We start from the raw sequence: 25,844 nt of genomic DNA, 5'->3' as shown, positions 1-25,844 counted from the left end.
AACCTTTCCAAGGGAAAGAGATGGACTGCTTGAAAATCTTTGTCTTGTTGAAGTTCAGTCTGAATTAGATCTTGTGAAAGTGGACTCAACGAGCAACTAGATTATTTGCATGCTTCTAAAAATGCTAAAGCATAGCCTGAAACAGCTATCCTGACGATACCATTGTGTGGGTACCTCTTTTAACATCCAGGAGCTGAAAAACATGTGTTTTCTTAATTTGTTTTCCTCTCACTCCGAATGGTTTCTAACTCACTGAGAAATTTGATAAGCAAGCTGAATTCTTTACTCTCATTGATCACCACATTTAGTGATTTGCTTCAAGCCAAACTTTATCTCTCTAAACCTATGCAAGTTATAGTTTTATTCCCTCCTATGTAAACCCATGATCTTCAGCAGATTTGCGGAGTTGCGCTCAATTCAAGCACTTGAACCAAATCTTTGAAAGACAGCAAAGTATGCACTCCTGTTGAAGAGATGAAGCATATTTGTTCGGGCTGTAATGACTCTAAAGGACTACTGAAATAAATGCCACTAAAACATTGTTTTTGTGTTCTATTCCATCTTCAGTTGGGAGGAAATAAAAAAGGTGAAAAAGACTGAATCTGTTCAGGAGTTTAGGACACCAGAAAGCACCCAAGCAAAACTGAGATGTCTGAGTTTAAAATTGCAATCGAAAATTGCTGTTCAGCTGCTGATTTGACTCTGAAGGCATCTAAACTTGCCAGGCTTACTAGGTTTACCTCCCTGTTTGAGGGCTATCCACGGCTTTGCTCTGCCATGTGTGTAATCGCCCCAGCCAAAGCAGCTTATAATTTAATCTGAGCAGGATTTAGAAAGTAAGTGCTCCTCTGTTTAAATCCTCAGAAGGGCCAAATCCAGTATAGGTCCTCAGGGAATATGTAAGACAACTTGAAAAGGACACATCAGCCCTGTTCTGGTCTTTTAAGAATCAACTCTAAGTGGCTGCTTTCAAGAGGAGATTTAAGTCTGTGGATCATGACTGAGCTTGCAGGGTTACCTACAGCCTTTCATTAGGCATTTGAACTCTGTACTTAATTGGTTTTTTCACCCTGCATTTTTGGTCGCTCCTAGGATGTGGCACTTGTACTTCTAGAGTAGACACCTGAAATAAAGTGGAGTTTTTAAGGACCTATATCCTTGCTTTTTTGCCTGTATCCCAGTGTTCATAGTGATTTACTAATAAGATGCAGTTAGCAGCAGGGAAGAATGACCCTAAAGACTCACAAAAGGAAAAAATATTGGAGAAAAGAATTTTTTTTTCCCCCAAAAAACAGAAACAAGTGAGCAAGGTAAGATCCAGATTTCCACATTGATAAGACATTGGCAAAGATCGAAGCTGACCTGGAACTCAGGGGTTACCCCTGTCTCCCATTCAGTTGAAGCAAGTGGCTGCTGGAGGGATGTTTTATGGAATTACCCAAACAGACATACTTTAATTTATGACCCTGCCCTAATGTCCTGGTTTCAGCTGGGATAGAGTCAAGTTTTCTTCTCAGTACCTGGTTCCAAGCTGTGTTTTGAGTTTAGGATTGGAATAATGTTGGTAACATGCTGATGTTTTAGTTGTTGCTAAGCAGTGGTCATACTTCCTTCTCATACTGTCCTGCAAGCGAGTAAGCTGGGGGGCACAAAAGTTGGGAGGAGACACAGCTGGGACAGCTGGCCCAAACTGGCCAAAGGAATATTCTGTACCATATGACATCATGCTCAGTATACAAACTATGGGGAAAGCTGGCCAGGGAATGCTGCTCAGGAGGTGGCGGGATGTTGGTTGGTGGGTAGTGAGCAATTGCAATGTGCATCACTTGTTTTGTACAGTCTAATTCTGTTATGATGATGATTATAGTTGATTATTATTATTTTCCCTTCCTTTTCTGTTTTATTAAACTGACTATATCTCAACCCACTAATTTACTTTTATTCCGATTCTCTCCCCCCATCTCACAGAGGGGAATGAGTGAGTGCCTCTGTGGTGTTTAGTTGCCTGCTGGGATGAACCACAGCACCTCATAAAATGCTGTTGAAGGACTGATGAGGTGTTGACTGTGCTTAGGTAGACCCTGAACATTCATGCCTTTGTTAGGACTCTGCTTAGTCCTGGCTGGAGCAGAGGAGTCAACCGCATGCAAGTCTGCATCAGCTGAGTGGGTGTCAGATGACCTGTTATAAGCTCAGTTCAGTAGCGATGTGGAATGGGGAGATAATGAAGCTGTTTTACGTTGCTAGTCCACTAGTTGATACTGAAGTTACGCTAGAAGTGATTCGATCTCATTGTGCTGGGGCTGTGCAGATGTGCTGTCAGTACTGGTACTTGGGTGAAAGAGCTTCTATTCTAATGGCAGATGTGTTGGCCACTGCCATGGAGGGAGGAGAGAAGCAGACAAGTATTTGGTTTATTTTATATGAACGAGTCTTAAGAACAGAAACAGGATTAGCACTGTTTTGTAAACTACTTCACTACTTAACTTTTTCTCTCGCTGTTGACTTATTGCAAGAAACTTGATGAATTGGAAGAAACAGTATGATGCATTGTGTTCGGATGGAAAACTTTCTTAGTCATAGACACCATTAACAGATATTAAATAATATTTGTTAAAGATACATATTTCTAGTCAGCAGGTCTGGGTGTGATGGGTCTACCTCTGAGTTCTAGAATCTGTTCTAACACACAGATTTTCATTTTTAATATGTTCCTTAAGACTGGAAGAAAGCTGGTGTTCTGCCCAGTTTCAGAGTAGACAAGCAGATTGAGCAGGGTAAATATAGCCTGATATAAATCACAGTGAACATATGGAAAAAGCTGATTGGGGATTCAGCTGATAGAGAATTAAAGGGCATGAGTAAAATTAATTCTACTCAACATAGTTTTACGTAAAGTAGGGCTTGTAAAACAAATGATTGACAAAAACTTGATTTTAATCTTTTAATATTTGATAAAATTACAAGTTTGGTAAGATGACGTTGTTGATATAATAGACTTTCAAAAGCATCTGACTTTACTGCTATGTGAAACTGATTAATAAAACCATAAATTTAACTCTGTGGTGAAACAGACCAGACTTTAATGAATAACAAACCGGCTAACAGGTCTTAATATAGGATTGTCAGTAAAGGAGTTTCAAGGACTAAGTGGTTTTCCTATAATGGGAAATAAAGGACTGGAGACTGTCTGGGTGGTGGGAAGAAAGGAGAGCAGTGTGAATGCTGAAGCACAGTCTTGGAGCCAAAAGAGTTATGCTGTAGGTGGAGTGCAGAAGCACGACTGGACTGGTGATTACTGCCAAGAACTTTTAGAGTGCGGCACACAGCTTTGCCATCTGCCTTTGTCAAAAAACTTTACAAATGGCTAAAGTACATATAACCATCTAACACTAGTAAGTACCTGCAGCATCTGCATTACTGCTGAGGAGTTCTGTGTTGAATTCAGGAGTTCTACCTGCACAGTTTATTCCTGTTCTAATCTTCTTACATCCTGGTATAATGTAGCCAGAACCAAGGTAGTGGGCTTAAGCTTTGTAAACAGGAGGTCAGAAAAAAAAAATAAAAATTTAGCATTCTCTGATGACTTTAAATCGTATATCTGTAGCAATCTGTGACAAATGAATAATTTGGAGGAAAGCAGTGAGGTGTTTTCCAGAGTTCTAGAGAATTAGAAATAGTTCTAATTTAGTGTATTTTGGAAAGTTTAAGAAATAACTTCTCTTAACCTGTATTCAGCCACCCCAGAGCTGTGTGTTCTGTGGTAAGTAGATTAAGACCACCTACCTGTAAATAGACCAATATATTGGAGAGTAGGTAAGAGATGAATGGGGAAAGCAAACCACTTGGGGTTTGAATCGACTACATGATTACTTGAACAGAATTTTGAATAGGACTCAATTCTGTTGACAGGTATAATGGTGTTAAGTCTGTTAATGCTATCTCCATAAAAATAGCTAGAATAAAGGCAATATCTAAATAGCATTATTGTTTCTACTAGTACTCTGTCCATGTCACTTGGGTAGTATAATAGTAAATGCATTGTTACCTGTTTCCATTTGAAAGATTTTGAATAAAATAGTTGTTTCCAATCAGTGTTTTCAATGTTACCTATCACTGCAAATGTTAGATAAGATAAAGTGTGAAATTTGAAACCACTTGTTCAAAAATACTTTAAATGAGCTTGTTGCTACTTGCATAGTTAGCATAGCTGTATAAAATACATAAGCCCTGTAAAAACATATCATTAAGTGATAAGGGTATTGCAGTTGTCCTCAAAAGCACGTATTTTGTGCTTTATATCTGTTAAAAATATAAACCACAATATGTACATTATCAACACTTTTTTATGTACAAGTCATTAAATCCATTTACCTCTTTTATAATTGCTTTTCATGTTTCTGTGAAGCTTTATATAGGTTGCTTTGAAACAGATTTCCTTGAAAACTGTTTATTTTTCCTATATTCTAATTATACCCGCCTTTTGCTGTGAGGAAAAAATACAGGTATTAGACAAATGAAGGAGAGGAATAATTTTGCTCAGTAGTAATTTTCCTCTCATTTGCAGCGTCTAACTTGTTCTCTATTAATTTAATCATGACTAATGTGCGTGAAATATTCTAGATGTTCTTTCTTGCAGTTTTACAACCCTTTCACATTTCTAACGTTGACCTTGATGTCAATTCACGTTCATAGAGACACTTCTACCTTAAAAATAATGTATTTGAGTAGAAATGCATAGTGAGTTGATGCATCAAAACTCTGTGACGTGATATACTTTAACTTTGCACTAGGCTGAGGTTCAGTAAATACACTCCCTTACACCTCTTACATCCTATTAAAGAAATATTGCAGCTGCACTTACAAGGAAATCAAAGATGCCATGTCCCTGTGTTGAAGACAGCTGGAAGAAAAGCGTGTTCCCTCTGTCACCTGGAACCTTAATTGATTGAAATTTGGAGTTTCCATTCAAAGTGTGTCTGTCTGTGTTCATATCCCAGTTAGGAATTAGTAATGCTCAATACTAGCACACAGTATGGTATATTTTACTATACTATACATTTCCACAACCATCTACACTGTTCAACTGTTAACACTCTGCCTGGCAGATTTTGCCCTGAACCAACCATAATCCTCCTATACAATGCCTGGACGTGATTCAGGGGGTAGCACTGTGCACAGGTTGTATGGAGTCTTCCTTCAGAAGGAAGGGATGTAAGCCACGATGCATCAGTCTATTCTCCCAGGTAGCAAGTGATAGGGCAAGAGGAAATAGCCTCAAGTTGTGAGAGTGGTGGTTTAGTCAGCATATTAGGAAAAATTTATTCACCAAAATGGTTGTCAAGCATTGTAACAGACTGCACAGGGAGGTGGTTGAGTCCCTATCCCTGGAGGTATATAAAAGATGGGTGGATGTGGTACTGAGGGCTGTGATTTAGTAGTGGACTTGGCAGTGTTAGGTTTACAGTCAGACTTGATCTTAAGGGTTTTTTCCAACCTAAATAGTTCTATGATTCTGTGATTCATTTGCCCTTAAGCTCTTAAAAGCAAGGAGAAAGTCTCAGTCCCATTTATTTGTAGTATGAAAAGGAATCTTGGATTTTGCCTCCCAAATGATTCCTTCCATATATGCATGCTCTTCTGAGCCCCTTCAGTGTTTTCAAAGCACCTATTTTTGTTGTTTATGGCCTAAAGAGTCCGGATGTGAGTCACAGCAAAGAGATCGTTGGCACCAAATTGTGGTTTGTTCTCTTGCCAGATATTCTACCTCAGACCCCCGGGTGTTTTCATTCTCCCAGTTGTGTCTTTCTGTAGCTCATCTGTAAAAAGTAATAGCTTTTTTCTTAAAAAAAGGGGGAAAAAAGTGGATGTCTCTCAGTCCTTGTTCTTTTGTTATACGTGAGCCCTCCCTTTGAAATCTGATATTATACTTTGTGATAAAATATTATTATACTTTGTTTATGTGTTCATGTTTACCTTGAGTCCTGTTTGCTGCACCATAGCTTCAGTTTTTAGTCCATGTTTTTTCTCACATTGTGTTACTCACAATCAGCATCTCCGCAGGAAGCACAGATGACAAGTGATGTTTTGTTATGTACGTATGAGGTGTGCAGGTGTAGAAGATCTTATTTTGTACAAATCAGTGAACAGACTCCTTAATGAGCTGTCAAAATATAAGTTTTTCCTATGAAAAGCGTAGGACAAAAATTCTGAGTTTCGAGAGATCTTAAATTATTTGGAGGAAAAGGCAATCTATTGTATAAATATTGCAAGTTTTGAAATTGAAGACTTTACACTGATCTGCACTTAGAGGCCTGGCTTTATTTTGTAGCAGATAATATTAGGTCAAAACAATGTTTAGTTATACTCAGCAGCTGTTGTATTCATAGTAAATTATGTTAGATTTAATCTTTAATATATTCAACAAGAGCACCCAGTTGTGCTGCCAAACCTGAAATCATTTTCACTTAAATATGTTCTATCACAAACCATTTGGGCACATGACATCTCTGACGAATGACAAAATTAGTGTGCAAGGTCAGCTTTTAAAATTCCCACTGCCTGTTGAACTCCCTTATTGTATACCAGCATTGCAGTAGTAGACTCAGTAGTTATCCTCCTTAGCATTGCAGCAGCAGAGGTAGACAATGTGAGGTGTTTTCTCAAGAGTATTACTTTCACAGTCATTGTAATTGCACATGCCTGCTTCACCCTACTTGCATGTTCATTTGTACTTGTTCAAAGGGAATGCAATTTAATTTAAAAATACTCTCAAATCACTGCACTACTCATTTTACACAGTGAAAGAACAAGACAAAGTGGATCATCAAGTTCTCAGAGCTTCATAAGAAGAACTGAAATTCTGCTGGAGAAGAAACAAAAGTCAGGGTTCACTTGTAGAATACTCCAAAGATTATCCCGTAAATCCTGGTCAAATGCGTTGTACGGAGAAGGCACAGTGTTAATTGCAGTGATGCTGTGATGAGGAGATGACATAAAGATCAGGAAAACAGTGTGTCAGAACCTAATTTAACTGGAGAAGGGCAGACAGCTGTAGCTGATGGAACAAAAGCAGCTCTTCTGGAGTGCACTTCATTGCGGGAAACACACTGGAGTGCCCTCAGGTGCTCTCAGGAAGGCTTCTCCTTCCTCTTTACTTACTGTAGAAGGAGCATAGGAAACTGCTATGTTCTAAAAGTGGGATGGAAGAAGCACTTCTGCCCTTCCCCAGGTAAACATCCAGTGCTTTAGGGTGCTCATTTAAAATATAGGAAAGTTCATTTTATTTTTTCTAGAAAAAAGAGTTACTTGTGCTTCCTTGCTGTGTACCAGTTTTTGGGTATTTTGGAGTTAAGCTTCTCCAGTTCTAGTTTGTATAAATAATTATGCAAAGGCTAGAATTCAGGTATCCTCTCTGAGTTTTGTAATCTTTCTAATCTGCTGTGACAGATACTTAGTTGTTTCATTATGGTCTGTAGTACTGTAGATAGTTCTGAATGTAAGGAATTTGCCCTCTCATGTGATAGCCCAGTCAGCAGTTCTCAAGAGCTCCAAGGAGAAGTATGTCTCTAACCTGCTGGGGTATTTTGATTAGGAAACAAACATTTATGTTCTAGATAGTGACAGTAAGAATCAGGGAGATCGATGTCCTAGGTTAGTATGAGAAGCTCTACAACTCAGTTCTGGTTTCCAATTCCAGTCTTTGCTCGGAAGACTATACAAGAAAGAAAGACAATCTACAACAGCAATTAAGAGACATCATTTCTTCTGTATCCTGAAGAGCGAAGGAAATTTTTAGCATAGACTGGTTTAAGTAACTTTAGAAAGCACAAATAACCCTTTTTTAAACATTTGTCACGCAGCTGCTTCTTTGCACCTTTAACTCCTTGCAGACTTGACACCATTGTGTTTCACATCTGTAGACATAGCTGAGGAAGTGCTCTACTCAAGGTAAATTAATGCTGATCACCCTGAACTTTCTGATCAGCCTGGTATCTGGGAAGAACTTTCTCAGCTGGTGTCCATTTAGCAAGAATGCATTGTGTTAGCACCATTTGGATTTCTAAGGATGTATTCTTGTAGCTCTTCGTAGACCACCAGTGATGATGATGAAACTTGCAGGCATCTTGTTTTTACTCCTTGAAAATTCTTCTAAGTTAGAGCTTGGTCCTTAAAGTGCAGTAAAAATAAGGAGGGAGCCGGAATCGTTCTGCTGGAGCTAATATGATCTCTCATGCTTGGTTGAGGGGTGAAATCTAGCATGTTTCAAAGAACAGATTTCCCTTATGTTTCATTTCTGCCACCTCTTCACATAGGAAAGGAGGAGAAGAGAGTTTGATAGCGTGCTTCCAGTTAATTAGATTTTGGTTTCAGGCTAGAAATAATGAAGTATTTCAATATTGTATATTTTGGAATCAGAAATCCAGGAGTAGGAGCCTAGGTTCCTGTACAGTACATAAGCCAGCACTTCAGCATGGCAATCCATGAAGTCTTTCAGTCTACAGTTAACTATTATAAAGAGTTCCAAAGAAGGAAGAAGTAAGATGCTGGAAGCTCAAAGCTACAGAAAGATGGCACAGTTTGCTTAGCAGATCTGTGGCCAGACATGTTTTCATTGGAGTAGATGCCTAAAATTACTCTTTCTAAGAATTGTGCAGGGTGTTTGAAAGAGAGACTAGGTGGACCTTCAGAGTTTTATTCTGCTAAGTCTACTACAGAGGACTATTATCTTTCTACACACCGTTTTTTAACTAGCTGAGCTGATACTTTATCCTTCTTAGGTGAGGGATTTCTATTTCCACTCAACGAGGTTATAGGAGTTTACTAGCTTCCTTAGGAAAGTTTTATGATCTAGGTGTCCTAAGAACTTCTGGATCTCTGCTTGAATTTCATTAGAGGACATGGTGTAACTGTTATCCCTGGATATAGTATGTAGACTGCTGCTGCTTCTTAGTAGTATTAAGGTGTGATCATTCAACTCTCGATAGCCTCTACATATGGCTAATCCGTTATTTTTATCTACTGGGACTCTTGTTTATATTTACAGAACTATTCCAAGCTACCTAGTCTGATGAAGTTGAACTTCATTCTTCAAGTGTGATTTATGCAATACGGCGTAAAATCATGATGAAAAAGAAGAGCATATCTGCAAGCAAAGCTTCTTTAGTCCTCTTTCTGTGCCACATGATTTCTGCATTGGATGTACCTCTTGACTGTAAGTACTAACCTGCTAAATAAGTGTAGAATAAGGGAAGATTAGTTAATTTCTGTATAGGAAGATGAAGATAATGTCAACATGGAGCTAAACACAGAGTGTGTTTGCACACTTCAGTCAGGACATTATGGTTATCATATTTACACTAATTTCCTGAATATTTTAAAAAACTGTGCCTATAAAGTGACTTACAGTGTTCACTTGAAGAGTTAACGTAGGAATCTCAAGAATACTCACACACTTCATTGTGTCTTTATTGAACAGTTTATCTGATGAAAGTGAAGAAAAGCAAAGAAGCGCAGTTAAATGCTAATCGTTTGCAAAATAAAGATCATGTTGACAATTTGCTGAAAACCCTAGGACAGTTCCTAGTTGCTGTAAACAATTACCGTTATCTTCATAGAAGAGATTGCCAGGAGCTAGTATGAGATATAGTAAAAGATTCAAATACCTAAAATTCAGACAGTGGAAGTGTCTTACATTTTGATTAGAAGAGTAAGGTAGAGAAGAGTAAGAGTAAGGCTCTTAGGTTTTCTAAGCAGTGCCTGAAGACAGTTAAGTTAACTCTTAAGTTAAAAGCATGTGTGCTGAGCAGGGAACTCTAGCATTAACCAATGAGGAAACATCTAGAAGAGGAGAAATCCCAAGACCTGAAATCCTTGTCTGATATAAGACTGTTGGCAGGAAACCTTGAAGGTAGCACTCCATGCTGAAAAGGAAGCAATGGCAGCTGCTGTATTTTATAGCCCTAATAGCTAATTTTAGGAAATATTCATGTTTCAGGTCTTTATTTTCTACTTACGATAAGCATGATCACATTTTCAGAATTCAATGAATTTATTAGACTAATTACCAGAGAAGAGGTCATTAGAGCTGGTGTTAATTAATGGATTAATACATCTGTAAATTTGTCTGTGATTCTAATCTGCATGACTTTCTTTACCCCCTTCCTTGATACCTTCCTACCTTCCATAAATGCATGTTTTTCTTTAATAATCATTGACATAAATTGCAACTGCTTTGGTGGTTTTTTCCTGATGCATATTTACAAACCAATGACCTGTATTTCTGTAATAAGATCAATATATCTGATTCACATCAGACTTGTGCTGTGAATGCCTTTAGAGCAATAAACTGTGGCTTAAAGGGGGCTTTGAAGGTTTGATGAATGAATGTCTTATTTTTTAAGCTTAATTTTTCTCCCTAAAGATTTTTGCAGACTGGAAATAATGTTTTAAACCCATCCTGTAGTTTAAGTACTACATAAATTGTGCACCACTCTAATATCTTTTGTATAGAGCAACACTTCAGGTCAAATTAGCCATGAATAGACAAAAATGAGTAGCCCTTTTAGATGTATCACGTTAACTCTCAGCTAACTTGTTCCCTACTACATAATGTTTAATAACTTCATTAGATTTGATACGGTTGCATACTTGGAATTTTAACCAAAATCAAACTGACCAAAATTGCTTTCACAAACACTGACTAGAATGGGGTCTGGGAGAGCACCACAAGGGAAGAACTTATATTTACTGCATAATCACCACAGAGATGTGGTGTTGAGAACATACTTGATTAGGCAAACCTTTTGGTTTCATCCAGGTTAGCAGTTTCTGTGCTCATCAGGGTCTCAGCGTAGGTAAGGGATGACTGACAGTGTAGCTGACCGAAAGCAGTTGCACTTGCTCTAAAACATTATTGATGAGTTGACATGTAAGCAAAATACCTTAAGTAAGCCATAAAGATGTTTCAACTAAGATTTTTTTTTTTGTTGCTTTTCATACCAAAAGGAATTGCATGTCGGTTGAGTAGAGTTAGGTGCTTTCGTCTTTGTAAGAGTAATTTTAGCCTGAAGCATTCTCATTGTTTGTCCATATGATCATATGGGTAGATTGATTTTGACTGCAGCATGAGGGCAGTGCACTCCATTACTTCTGATTAGCTGTCTCCTCAGTATCACGGTTCTGTGTCCTTGCAAGATCAAAACCACATACCACGGTTGCCCTTAAAAAGTAAACACTTGAGAAAAATTTCTCATACCATGAACTTTGAAATAAATGTAGTAATATCTGACACAATGGAAATAGTGGCTGGAATTTCAGGCATTGCTGCATGGGTTACAGTGCTAAATGTTTTGTAAGTTTTCTTTTTAATGGTGACCAATCTACTTGTCAGAGATACTTACCTTCCCTCTCAAAAATGCTAATTTTCTTTTAACTAACAAATGTTTCTCTTTAATCTCCATTTGTCCATTCAACTGCTGATTCTGATGGGGGAATAAAAGCAAAACTTCTAGAAGAATGTAAGTTCCTGTCCACAAAATCTAGGCTGTGTGCTGCTGAAAATCAGTAGTGATTGTGTTGCAAATTGAATTTGCAGTCCAAAAATGTGTGATTCTGTCATTTTGTTGATAATTTGGTTTGCTGTAGCTAGATGTTTTGTGTGTGCAGTGCTCAGAAAATACTACTGTACATAATTCAGTGTTCTGATATTTTGAATAAATTAATTGTGTGGTTTTTGATTGTGTGCTATCTGAACATTAAAATCTTTACTCAATATCAGCATGAGCAATTTTTTATTACTACTTTCAGGAGTAAATATATTTTATATGGGAATATATGTACTTACATACTACTTTACGTGTCCAAGTTAGAGATACTTTTATATCCTTAAAAAACAGTGGATACAGTTATTTAGGTAGACCTCATCTTTTATGGGATCTCCTAACTCAGGTCTAGTGTTATGGTTAATTTAGTAAGTGCAGGGCATAGCACAGGGCTTGAGACTTCAGGTCTTTGCAGGAATATCTGGTATGTTGGACAGTGCTCATGTCATGTCCCTTTTCAGAGGGTTCTTGCTTTTCCCAAGTAAGCGTCTGCTGTGCATTCACCCTGAAAACTGCCTCTGAGAGGGAAAAGAGCTGTCTTCAAGGTGCTTCTTTAAAGAAATACACAGAAAGTCATCATCATGGAAAAATATTAGTTTCCTCTTTTAAGCACTTTCCTCCGCAGTGAGGAACAGGACCAAAACTCGGTTCTGCATGGCCTGTTCTGTTCTGCTTAGCTGCTATACCTCATTTTGATTCCATGATCTGATTTTTTTTTCTCTGGCTATTACTTGTGGGTAGGACTTTATGGCTGGCTACTTCTTTTTGTGCAAAAATGCACTTAATGCCAAGGGAAAGCTTAAAAATCCAAGTTTCATGATTTTAACTAGCTAGAGTGAGGCATGAGACCACAGATAAGTAATGATTGAAATATTTTGCTGAAGTGGCTAGAAATGACCCCAAAGTACTAGCAAAGTATATTGCTGGACAGACAATGTACAGCATTTAGATAGGGATGTTCATGGCCGTGTTACTAAACGGGTTCCTTTAGATGACACTAAACTATAAACAGATGAATAATGTTGAGGAAGACACTTTTCTCACTGTCTTAATATGACAAACAGGATTTTTTTAATGTAAAAATGAGCATAGATAATGGTAACAGATTATAAATTACTTTAAATGGGTAGACACCCACTGTTTTGTCAGGGGAATAAATTCTGTCTTGTGCTATGCATTCTGGAATGCTTGATAAATCAAATGTTAAATGCTTGTTTCTTCTGGGGCAATTCACAAGATTGACTATATTTTTGTTGGTTTTTTAAAGGAGAATCAGAACCAGACTTTTTCTACATGTTTACTCTATTTGGAGACTAGTTACTATTTTTGATATTTTTACAGTCTTAACACATTTTTTACTCCTGAAAAGTAGCTTCTAAAAGCATGCTTTGAGATGAATTCAGTATGTTGAGCACAATAAATGTGTGAAGAGTTTACATCCATAGAGAATTTGGAAATACATAAAATGTTTAGAAATATAAAGCAATGTATTTTTTTCCTTCTGTGTGATAAAAACCATTTTGTGTGGATATATGTCTCTCCAGTTCTTCATTCAAGTTATATTGGACATAGAATTCAAGTGTCCCTGGTTTTGTGAAAAACTGTTGAAATTTGATGCATAGAAATGGTATTCATTAAATTGTTTGGCCCAGATCAACATAGCTCAGTTGAAGTTAGTATAGTTACACTGGTTTACAAGAGTAGGGGGCTTCAGCCTCCTAATGCAAAGGATACTTAAATCCCACTCTTCTGTCGATTATTTGGTTCCTAACTGCAATTCTGCTTTCTCTGCTTACAAAACTGTCTCACTGATACTTCGAAAATGTCATTAAATTCCTCTCTGTTTCTTATATTCCATAATGAAGTGTCACAACCTCCTACGATAACTCAGCAGTCTCCAAAAGATTACATTGTTGACCCTCGAGAGAATATTGTAATACAGTGTGAAGCAAAAGGAAAGCCACCTCCTAGGTTAGTAGTGTTTTGTTTTGCTTTTGTTGCCCTACCAGCATAGGAAAACTTTAGTGAACTAACAAGTATATGCATATGTATGTGCTTGCACACACAGAAACATGCACACAGTCCTACCTTTGTAATCTAAACAGCTACCAGATATTGCCATAAATTTGACTCTTCTCTACACCTAAACTTTTCTACGGTCATCAATCAGCTGTAGTATTTTTTTTCTCCTCAAAGCTCTAGCAATGAAATAATACTCAGTTATTACAAGTGCAGATAGGTGGATGCCCATGGAAAGCCCTAAGAGGCATGGCAGCTCTAAACTGGATCACATTCCAGGTTTAGGCGTAGTGTCCAAGAAGAATGCACATTGAAGAAATTCAGAGTAACGCTAATAAATTCAATGTTTTTTAAATCATGCTGTTTTACAAGGCTCATCTTGAAATACATAAGCATTTTGTCAGAAGTTGTATAATGTGTATCAGTTTTAATGATCCATAGCCTTGATTTACCAAGTGTATTTAACAGCCTTAAGTTTTGGTTTTGGCAGACATTATAACCCTGTGTACAGATCAGATACTGGATCATCTTCCATTTTAAGACCCTGTTTGAGTACCTTGAAATATCTGAAAACTTACTCCAAGATACTGAGTACCTGCACTAGAAACAGTCACGATGCCTTCTGGCATGGCTGGTAACTGCGTCTGATTTCAGGGACTGTGAAGAGAAACGTACATCTCTCTGCTTGCAGTAGTGTTATGCTACAACTGACTAGCAAGGTCAGTCTATAATTGTTCAGAGCTCATTGAATGTACTTCTTCTGAATAACCAGAGGTTTTTCTGCATTATTCCTTCTGGTTGTCTTGGGATCATTGTCATTATGCTGCTGAGTAGCAGCACGGAGAAGATGGAGATTGTCTCTGATACCATCAACCTTTCTAGTGTTCTAATGTCAGTGGTAGGAATGCCATAAAGCTGTGGTGTTTACCAGCAATTTAATTTAGCAGGCACAATGCCACTCTCAGGAGTCTGGTTGTTGGCCTGGAGGATCAGATGATTATTGTTCACTTTGAGACAACAGTACTGCTTCTGCAGATGTTTCTCTGAAGGTCTTTTTTGGGCTGGATTGACCTGAGAGAACAAGAGCACTGTCTGTGAGACTGACATATCTGAGTCATGTGCTGGGGTTCTCTGCTGTACAGCCTTATCTTCCTCATCAAACCTGTGTCTCACTTTTTTCCCCGGCTACAGAGGACGAGACAGGATTTCAGTGCAGAATTTTCTAATGAGTTTTTAAGCTTGTCCTTAGTTTTGCTTATTTTTAAAGATACAACATCCAATTTATTTCAATTGTTAGTCTGGTCCATCAGTCTTGATGCCCTACAAATGCATACTGGAACTTTAGCTGCTTCAAAGCTCTGAAGTTGAAGATCAGGTTTCTCAGCCCAGACTGTGAATTGTTTGTCAAAACAGGGTAACTTCTTATTGGTGAGAGCAGTTGGCGTAAAGGTTTATGGATGTGCTGCTACTTGTAGCTTGAGCAGCAAAGATTCTGACTTCTGACTTTCATGTATCTCCAAGTCAGGGGTTTGTACCACATCTGTCACCTCTCATTTGAAGCTGTGTTACAGTTCCCTGTATCCTTCAGTGTTTTTGGTAGCAGAGAATTAAAGAAACCCCACAGTCTGCAGCTTCACCTGCAGGGTGTAGGAACCAGGTTTGCTATTGGTTCACTACGCACGCTAGTCCTGCCCAAAACTGCAGTGTGGTCAGGTCAGTTCTTCTGCTCTCCCCCACCATAAAGTGCAAACAGTATGTCCAGTCCTGACCTCCTGCTGCAGAAGGTCAGCATGCAATTTGAGTAACTTGGAACTGGAGCTTTTCCGGTACCATATAAGTTTATACTTTTTGGAAGTGTTCTAACCAATAGGCAAGTAGAGCGTTTGTGTTTAAGATCATGGATCTGAAATGTAACAAGCACAAAAACGGCTGTTCACAGCATTTGGGCCTGTGAGGGCTCAGCAGTTCACAGGCGTTGGCCTGGCGCTCTCTAACTGTGCTCCTGACCATGAACAAAGCATGGGTAAGAAATTGGTGTTCACGGTAGTATAAATCACAGACTGTGGATCTGCTTTTTTACATTTTTTTAATGAGTTCTAATAGTCTTCTATTTCTAGTGACTGCTTTTCAAAACATCTCTTGCTTTGAGTAACACAAGTATAAATTTACTAGATTAATTATGGGCTATCAGATTGCAAAACTCCATTTTAAAAATCATGAGTGTTTGTGTTAGTGAAATCAAACTTGCCACATAGTCTTCAATTCATTTGTGTAACTTTAAAATGGCCAAACCAATTAAAAGAAATAGTCTCCTGCTGGGACCTGAGATAACACATTTCAGCCCAGAGCAAGTTTTTAAAAGCAGGTTTATAAGCCCTTTCAACAATAGGTTTTACAATGGAAATGCTAATGCAGTTTTAGCAATATCAGTCCACACAGATGTTACCATATCATCTTTAGTAGAAAGAAAATAATTTTTTTCCGTATATGATTAACTTCAGAATCTTTTAATATAGTTTAAAAAAAAAAATACTGACTTTGAAATGGCTCCTGTTAACAAGGTCAGCCAAGCCTTTTATCTTGCCAGATTTCTTATTAAAAGGTACTCTATTACTTTATTAGCTGATTTAGTTTGGAACAAGCCTTACTTACCTGCTAAAGGAAAAAAACCACATATTACTGAAAATCACTTTTTTCTTCTTTCTCTACATACATCTACAAAAGGCAACTGAAGAAGAAACTTTTTTTTTAATTGTTTTAGCTTCTCCTGGACACGCAATGGAACTCATTTTGATATAGATAAAGATCCACAGGTAATAATGAAACCAAATTCGGGGACCCTTGTCATAAATATTATGAATGGTGGGAAGGCAGAAGCATATGAAGGAGTATACCAGTGTACAGCAAGGAATGAACGAGGAGCAGCCATTTCCAACAATATCGTTATAAGACCTTCTAGTAAGTGAAACTCTTAGTGTTCATAAAATGTGAAACTCCTTGGTTTGCTTATTTTCTTATGAATGTTTCACTTTTTTTCCTCCCCGGTGTTAAAAGTTTAATCATCAAAGTGATCATATTAGAAGGTATTGTATAATTTCTGATATTCAGATTTAATAATGTATTGCATGTTCTCTCTGCTAGTTCTTTAATAACCACAATGCTTTCATGGCTTTTTTTGGTATGTCTGAATGACCCATCATGTTTAAAATTGGGTTGTATATATGACACTACAATTAGAATAAAATATTTAAATCCTTAATGCGCATAATCAACGAGGACAATTTCTACTCTCCTCCTAATGCATGCATTCTGTAGGGTTTTTTAATAGCTTTAATACAGAACAGATTGGAACTCAAAAAGATGATAAAGATAAATTTTGATTAATGGTAGATTGTTTCTACAGCTTTTTATGTGATTTTCCTCTCAGGTCAGTTTTTCAAGCTTCTCAGCTTTAAAGGGTGCTGTTCTCACGCGTTTTAATAAAACTGTAGGTATAGCACCATTCTAGGAAGGTCTGCCTTTTTTTCTGATTTAGTTCGCCGCTCTTTATTTTTGTCATTGTAGTTAAAATTTTCCAAGACACTGTCTAGAATCTTTCATCATTGCTGTACAAACTATTTCAAAGAAAACCTGCTTTTCTCTGAAGAAAACATAAAAAAGAACAAAGATCGAATGTTTAGTAAACGTGATAGGATTTAACATTCTGATGCATGTAATTCTTTCATTTTTCTGGAATTTTCTGTGCATTTCTTCCTTAAATTCTGGAATTCTTGTCAATCTGCAGTTTGTGTGTGTCTTAAAATTACTTTCTGTAGGATCCCCATTGTGGACGAAGGAAAGACTAGAACCAAATCAGGTTCGAGAAGGTGATTCATTAGTACTACACTGCAGACCACCTGTTGGCTTACCACCACCTATAATATTTTGGATGGATAATGGTGAGTTTGGGTTTTATGCAGAATTAATTTACTTTTTGCAGTTTTTCTACATAGTTGATCATTGCTCACCAGGACCACAGATGTGGGGGACTTTCCCTCTAAATTAAAATTCAAAGAATTTCCATTTCTGTAGAAACGAAGAAACAAGCAGACATGCAGCCCAAAAGCATGAAGCCAAAAGCAGCTGGAGATCTTAATGTAAGTTTTAGATTAACCCACTGGGGAAGAATGGGAAGACAAGGGAGTTCAAGAGGAAACTTATAGACCTTTCTATTTGCAAACCCACAAACAGCATAATCGAGTGAATGTGGAGTCTACAGATCGTAATAGAGCATGTTTTATAATTGAGATAAATGTGTTCTTGTTTCCCCTTAGCTTTCCAAAAGCTGCCTCAAAATGAAAGAGTTTCCCAAGGTCTGAATGGAGACCTGTATTTTTCTAATGTACAACCAGAAGATACGCGGGAGGACTATATCTGCTATGCAAGATTTAATCATACGCAAACTATACAGCAGAAACAACCAATTTCTGTAAAAGTCTTTTCAAGTAGGTATTGCATTAGCTAATTCCATACTTACGTAGTATTTATCTAGAATTCTCATGTTATTTGCCTAAGTAGTGTTACGCTAGGGGATTTTGTAATTCTGAATTAGAAATTATATTACTGTATAAACTTAAAATGTAATCTCCAGGTTTCCTGGCATATAATTAATTTTAAAGTCTGACATTTTTTGCCTTGATAAGACTTTGTCATCTGAAAAAATCTTTTGGAAGATTTAATGCTGAAAACATACCGTGTAAAAAAATAATAGTTTTCAGATGGTTTTTCTGTCCAAGAACATAAAGTTATTATGATTATTGTAACTATGAAACAAATTAATCAATCATTTAATTAACTCGCTGTGGCCATATCATCACCTTTTGATTCCCAGTACTTTGATTTATCCCTCTTGTATGCATTCTTCATGATATTCTGTTTATTTCAGTGGATTCATTGAATGACACTATAGCTGCTAATTTGAGTGACACTGATATTTATGGTGGTGAGTTACACTGGTCCTCACTGATACTCCCTGTTTCACAGTAGCATTTAGTTAACTAACTTCACCTCCATGGCTACTTAACCCTTTGTTCCCTTTTCAGTTTCTAATAAAGGTATCTATTAGTGCTGGTGATAATATATACTTTAGAAAAGGACTGGACAATGTGATCCTTTCAAATATTTAATAATTCAATGTTAACGTAACATACAGCTCATTAAAAATACAAACTTGTAATAAACGAGTCTTTTCACACTGGGGCAGAGTTTTAAAATTGTCTATTTGATCGCTTCTATATTGCGTTGCTTTTTTATACTTTTCTTTCAATTTACCTAGTTGTTCAATAAGTTCGTTATCACTAGGACTATTTAATATCACATGCTGCATAATAAATAACAACAATTAAGTATTTAACAGATGCACTTCACCTATTTAATATCTTATTGAATGTACCATTCATTTTTAACATAATTCATAAGTGTAAAAATGGAATTAATTAAGATCTAAACACTTTAATACTATCTGTATAAATAACTTTGTAGAGGAAGGATGAGTTTTGTTTGTCTGGTGTTTAAGCTGATATTTACATTAATCTGTGTTGAATGGACTTTTGTATATTGTGAATTAAATCCTCCCAAACAGGTGTATGTGTGTTTAGCAAGGCTGACTTTGGAGCAACAAACACTGATATGGTAACACATGAGGTTCTAGACTCTTCACTTGATATCGTGTGAGACAAATAGAAAATACATTATATTTATTCTATTTTTATATTATTCCTTGTTAAATGAGGCTTTCTACATATTAAACCATAACTTACAAGAATCAAAAATTAAACAGGGGCTCAGAATATTTTAATACTCTGCATAAAAATAAGATGTCATTCAGGAACAAACAAGAAATACCTACCTGAACACAGAATGATGTATTAGCTACAGTTAGTGAGGAGAACACCAGGAGGGTGGCTCACAACTCAAATGGCTGGACTTGTTGATCTCAAAGGTCTCTTCCAACCAAAACAATTCTGTGATTCTATGATTCTGTGAAATACCAGAGGCAATTCTTCTGAATTTTCAGTCTTACAAAATGAGTCAGCAGTCTGTAGCAGTGCCGAAGCTGGATGGATTAGTTACTACCTGTGACTACCAGCTGCGTTCTTGACTCTGGAACATCCTTTTCTCCCAACTTTAAGTTGTTCATATATTAGTTTTTAAGGAATTCATATTGAAATTAGTGTTCTTTTTATCTTAATCTATCAGGAAGTCCTGTACCTTAACAAACAAGTTTATTATGTTTCTGCTCATATTTAAATAAAATACAGTAATTTACTGCGATGTTTCAGACTGCTACTGCATTTTAGAGCAATTCAATTCTATATTTTAAAATTGCTATACAAGAACATCAGAGTATTTACAGAAAGCACTCTTATTCTGACTTCCATGAAGACACAAAATACCATAATACTTCAAAAGCCGACAGAGTATGATGTCAGAAATGAAATGGATCTTATATTTGTAGCTCTCTGTTTACTGTGGTTATTTCTTAGAAGTTAATCAATGGTACTTTATTATCAGACTGGGGAACAGTTTGAACTGAATTTAAACATATAGTAAGAGGAGAATATAAGGCTTAACTTCAGAAAAGACATCTCAAATTGTCTAGAAAATATTGAACAGAGCATTGCAAAGTGGAGCGTACCTTTAATCCCCTTGGTTTATATTTCTGAATATGGTAATTTTGCTCTATTTGTGTTTAGTTGGAAGCCAAGAAATTTTTGGTAACTTTGTGTCTTGCACTATGACTCACATCAGTGACCTCTTACTCCCCACGATAGTTCTGCTGGAGTGAATAGGTGCTGCATAGGATTAAGGCTCAGCATCCATCCATCAGGCTGCATAGTTGCCTATGTAAAAACTATGTATCAATTTTTCCCATCTTTAATAATAACACATTCCATGTTTGTGTTCAGAATTACATCATTTAACAGGTTGTGATGTTATGTCTGTCAAAAACCTAATTTGTTGAGCTGTGCAGTTGTATAGCAACTCTATATATTGTGTATAATTAAACGGGCAATGTGGAGCAATATCTCTGTTGAAAATGTGAGACTTTGATCAGTATTAAAATAAAATGTAGAAATTAATTATTTTTGTTCTTGTTCCAGAGAAGCCGGTTACAGAGAGGCAGCCTGTTCTTCTAACACCAACAGGTAGCACAAGTACCAAAGTGGAACTCAGAGGAAATGTGCTTTTATTGGAGTGCATTGCAGCAGGATTGTGAGTTACTTTTTAGATAGTGTTTTTCTAAATAAAATTCTAGAAACAGAGGGAAACATGTCAGAGGTGCTTAAAACGTTACCACTGTATAAGTTTATATATTTCGAAGAAACAGAAATGTAAAATGGAAAGAGCTCTTTTAAAGTAGTCCACCATTTACTTGGGCACCAGCAGATTTAAAAACTATGAATGTAAGTATCGCCTCTGCCTTCTCACATCCCCGAACCCTATGCACAGGATTGAGGGTGTATTGTTGTTTTTTTTTTTTTAAAGGACACAAGTGAGAAATGCGATAGGGTAAACTGGGACACACGTCTGCAGAGTTGCACTCAGGCATCAAGCCTGTGTTTTTTTCCAAATGTTGCAGTCGTTAGGCTCTCAAATTATGTAAAAATAGATAAGGATCTGCTGATCTAATCTGAAAAAGCTGCTTACGTATGCTAATAATTACTTAGTAGATCAGCTAGGTGGGAGTTGTTAGAACATACCTTCAGCTCCTTACATCCAATTTCTCATTGTAATTAAGTTTAATTGGTACTTATTACTTCGATGGAATGTGAGTTTGCTTCTGCTGGTTATTGTGCAAGTAGAAAATGACTAAAGAGCAATTTAACTTCATTAATTAATGAATTCATTCATTAATTAGTGTGATCTTAAATCAGTTTAATTTTCAGGAAGAGATCTGAGAATAGATTGGTTAGTGCAGAAGTGAAAATCTTTAGTACCTATTTCAGGGGCTGTAAATGTGTTTACAGTGCACAAAAGCAGAGTGCTGCGAGGCAGCCATGAGGAAAGCCAATAATTGCAAATGATGCAGCACATCATCGTGCATATGAAGTTGCCTAAGTTCCATAGGAACACACAGCCTGATACAAGCATCAGTGCAGTGCTTCTGACTCGGCTGTGGTCTGCTCAGGTGTCTGTAGCAGCACAGCTAGCAAAACCACACCTGTGAGCGCAAGTAGCATCAGCTCAGGTTATCTCCCTCTGTAATACAGTTATGTGCTCTTTGAGAACCCTGCAATATAAGTATTCAGCAATCCAAACTCCAGTAAAATGGCTGGATAAAACGGGGTGGTGGGGGGGAATAGAATAGTGTACATTATATGGCTTTATGTCTTTAGGCATCATGTAATTTTGGGGCTGAGGTGGGTGGTGGAATTGAATGGGGGAAGCTTACGTAGTTATCCACGAAGGGCCAGATTAATGTTTTGTTTAAAACAATTATTCCTAATTACGGATACCACAATTAGAAGTCAACTTTGCTCAGTGTCTCTGTTACAAAATATGTAATATTAGACTGCTAAGGGAGTATTTGCCTTGAGTCATTGCTATTTGAAAGAGGTCATTCTACTCAGAAAACAACACCTTGTAATTTCTTGTAATTTTAAAATTGTATCTCCATGTCTAAAATTTATGATTTTCATGAAGCATTAGGATATTGCTTACGAAGGACAATTATAAGCTTGTCATTATCTAGAAGCTACCTTTTAAAGCACCACGAGCATCAATTTAATAGTATAAGTGCAATAAGATTTGAAATACACTTGTATTCATTTCTTAACCATCAGGGGTTTTAGATTAATCAGCAGAGAAATGTATTCTGTAATTATTAAGCCTACAAACAGATGGCCAGTGTTAGTGAGGCTTGTCATTTCCTAGAAACAAATGCTGCTAATATTTTGCACGTTTGCTGGACATGCCCCAGAATCCTGGTAAAGGCTTTTAAAATGATTATTTATAAAATGTATGTTCAAAAAATTAATGGTTTGAACTCTCATCTTCCTCTTCTCCAGTCCCTAAATTCAGTCTGTGATTTTGCTTCTTCAGACCCACACCGGTAATCCGCTGGATTAAAGAGGGTGGGGAACTGCCAGCCAACAGAACATCTTTTGAAAACTTCAAGAAAACTCTCAAGATTATAGATATTTCTGAAGCTGACTCTGGAAACTACAAATGTATAGCAAGAAATACCTTAGGTTCTGCTCATCATGTCATTTCAGTAACTGTGAAAGGTAATACTAAAATAAGCCTTGATGTAGTATTATCAGTGTCCAGAATGCAAGATTGAAGTATGCTCCCTGGGATAAAATATAGCCGAAAGGTAAAACAAAATCCTGAGGCAATGCTCATTAAACTGACTGAATTCTACCACTGGGAGGACTTTCCCATCTCTAGTCTCTTTCTTTTTTTAATGTTATTTTGTAAAGCAGCAGGCTAAATTGAGATTATACTGTAACAGTGCTAAAATAATTTCTTAGCTTGTACCAGAGCTACGCTTAATTTAGATCGTTTGATTATCTGTCATGAGACTGCTTCTTTTCCTTGTGTTTTTATCTTTCTCCCCATCTCTCTTCATCTCCTTTATTTCTCCATCTTTTCTGCTCTCAATTCATCTAGCTCAGACTCTCTTTTCTCTATTTTACTATTGTCTTATGGTCTTACATTCTTCTTCCTTTTTCTCTCAATTCACATTTCTGATTTTGTCTCTTCATGGTTTTTTACCCAACATGATCTCTTATTCATTCTAAAAACACTTACAGTATGTTTTGAATACCGTGAAACAAAAAATCTAGAATGACAGCTAATTAGTCATTGAAATAATCAACTATAGTGCTTACTTTGCATGCTAATTAGCTATTTATTTGGTTGTAGACCAGCATCATTTTATGATCACATTCAGCCTCCTTTTTAAGAGTAGGAGTTTAATCTTCTTTTTGCATCTGCCCATCAATCCAAAATCTGAAATTTAATTGCAAGATATGGTAACATATGCTATTTGTAGTTATTTATTGTAAGAGAGATGGAGACATAAATAATACCTTTTGGTAAGGACAGTGTTTCATCCATTTTGGTCTCTGTGTGTTTTCAGCTGTCTCAGGTAAACATCTGGCCCCACTGCAATTACCCGTTGCATTCAGCAAGACCAAGGATTTTGCCATTTCTAAATTTCACCTGACATTAAATCTTTTTATGTAATCAAACCTAAATTAATTTCTAAAAGCTTAACTGTTTTGAGCATGGATAGCTGAAATTAATCGAAGGACCACTCTAGTCTCTGCAGATGCCATACTCAGTTACATTCTGCTTTCTTTAGGAAAGGCAAATTAGATTCAAAGTAGCCAACCCTAAATGAAACAAAGAACCTCTTGTTGCTTATCTCAGAATTTTAGTGCAGCAGTTTAGCCAAAGTATAATCAACCAGTTAATGACTGAGTGTCATATATGTAAAATTTATAAATATACATATATGTATAAAGCCTAATTGTTAAGTCTATACCTACACGTACCTTGTTTGAATTATTTTCTGGTTACCATGACTTATGATTTTCTGTACATAATTTTGAAAAAAATTGCCGTGTTTCTCTTCCTACCCTAGCTGCCCCATACTGGATAACAGCACCCAGAAACTTGGTCTTATCTCCTGGAGAAGATGGGACACTGATCTGCAGAGCTAATGGCAACCCAAAGCCTAGTATAAGCTGGTTAGCAAATGGCGTTCCCATAGCAAGTAAGATTCTTAATTCCTTATGAGAGGATGAGTAAGAGAATGTAAGGAATATCAGGGTGTTTTTTTCAAACATAAATGACTGTGTATTTGAGTAGGTTTTGCCTGACAGGTAGTACTAAATTATATATGAGGTGATAAAAATACTGTAGTTCATGAAAGTGGAACACCAAAATGTGCTTCCAGTGTACTTGAGAACATTAAAATTTGTGACTGTACTTCAGGTTATTCTCTCTGGTCTTCTGCTGGCAGTACCCTCGTGGAGGCGGGGCTGTAGGACAAAGCTGTGCCGTGCCGCTTTAACAGGGATATTGCTGGGGTGTAATTTTTACCATTGCGTTGCCGTGGCAGTCGTGTTTGCTAGATCTCTCCTTTGCTGCTCCACTGCAACACTAATTTTGTCTAGGAATTGTAAAGGCAACATAAAAAAAAATTCAAGTCCTCACATCTGCAGATGTACAGAGCACTGTTGCAGGATTTGCAGCTTACAGTATGTTTGAGCCTTCCAGGCTTCAGCAGTAAAAAGCAGCAGCACTAGCAATGCTGACTGAATGCATCAGCAAGTATGTAGCAAAGAGCTTGTGCCAAGTACGTGTCAAAGAAAAGGAACCTCTAAGGCAGCTGTTTCTGTGGGCATGGGTAAGAAAAGCAACCCTGAATTGGTGATTGAATCACTTAATTGTTGCAGTATTATGACTGGCAATGTTGTATGACAGGCACGAGATAGCTGCTATATATATAGCAGAACTTTACTTGGGAAGAACTTGCCAAAGGGCACTGCAGTGTGTTGACAATTGGGTTTGCATTCGGCATAGCCTGTACCGTAAAATCACACTTGGTTCTTCTACCTTTATCACGCTTCTTTTACAAAAAAGAATTATAAAAACAGACAGTCTACCGTGTTGGCTAGTGAGAGATACTGTTCTCTGAAATGTTGGTCTGTGCTGACTGATTGAAAGTATGGTGGTGTAGCTTTCAGGAGTTTCAGGAGATGTTTAATTCTGTCAAAGTGAATGTCGTGGAGTTTGAGACATGGAGGAGAGTTCTCTGCAGTGAGAATCTAAGAAACAGCAACAGGTAAATGAAAACCCTCATTAGATGTATTCAAAATATTTGGGATACAAGAGAGAGTAAACTGAACTGGAGGGAAAAATAGGCAGCTTGGGGGGAAAGTAAAGGTATGTATTGAAATATTAGAAATAGAATATTAGAAATATTTAGCAAAGAAACTGTTTCAGGAATCCTAATTAAATGTAAGTTAAGAGCTCTAGCCTGAGATTTAAAATGAGGTGTTTCCATTGGTTAAATAAATTATATGAGCTGATATTAACCACCTCGTCAAGCAGGGGTGTTATAAGAAAACAGGAAAATACCAATGTAATTTTGTATTGTATATACTATATGTAAATATATCACAATGCATGCCTTATAATCAAAGTTTGATACCTGTCCTGCTCTTT

At 37.0% G+C, this 25,844-nt stretch overlaps 1 protein-coding gene across 7 annotated transcripts in view; it reads left to right on the top strand.

The window, feature by feature from the left end:
• Nucleotides 1-9,097: 9,097 nt before the first annotated feature.
• NRCAM (neuronal cell adhesion molecule) overlaps nucleotides 9,098-25,844 on the top strand; it is a 68,025-nt gene continuing 51,278 nt past the window's right edge. For 3 of the 7 annotated variants that reach the window (XM_010139619.1, XM_010139617.1, XM_010139614.1), the window contains exons 1-9: nucleotides 9,124-9,214; nucleotides 11,502-11,519; nucleotides 13,469-13,574; nucleotides 16,384-16,580; nucleotides 17,438-17,560; nucleotides 17,936-18,106; nucleotides 20,765-20,876; nucleotides 22,707-22,891; nucleotides 24,256-24,387. In XM_010139619.1, coding sequence (XP_010137921.1) covers nucleotides 9,124-9,214; nucleotides 11,502-11,519; nucleotides 13,469-13,574; nucleotides 16,384-16,580; nucleotides 17,438-17,560; nucleotides 17,936-18,106; nucleotides 20,765-20,876; nucleotides 22,707-22,891; nucleotides 24,256-24,387 — 1,135 coding nt within the window. Of the gene's footprint in view, nucleotides 9,215-11,501; nucleotides 11,520-13,468; nucleotides 13,575-16,383; nucleotides 16,581-17,437; nucleotides 17,561-17,935; nucleotides 18,107-18,546; nucleotides 18,604-20,764; nucleotides 20,877-22,706; nucleotides 22,892-24,255; nucleotides 24,388-25,844 lie in introns of all 7 variants that reach the window. The other 4 variants (XM_010139616.1, XM_010139613.1, XM_010139615.1 and 1 more) reach the window with 3 other exon arrangements.

This window comes from Buceros rhinoceros, unplaced genomic scaffold (genome assembly GCF_000710305.1).
Source record: "Buceros rhinoceros silvestris isolate BGI_N320 unplaced genomic scaffold, ASM71030v1 scaffold1997, whole genome shotgun sequence".
In the NCBI taxonomy this organism is placed as follows: domain Eukaryota; kingdom Metazoa; phylum Chordata; class Aves; order Bucerotiformes; family Bucerotidae; genus Buceros; species Buceros rhinoceros.
The sequence above is the reverse complement of the archived record's forward strand: the minus strand, read 5'-3'. Positions and strand labels throughout refer to the sequence as shown.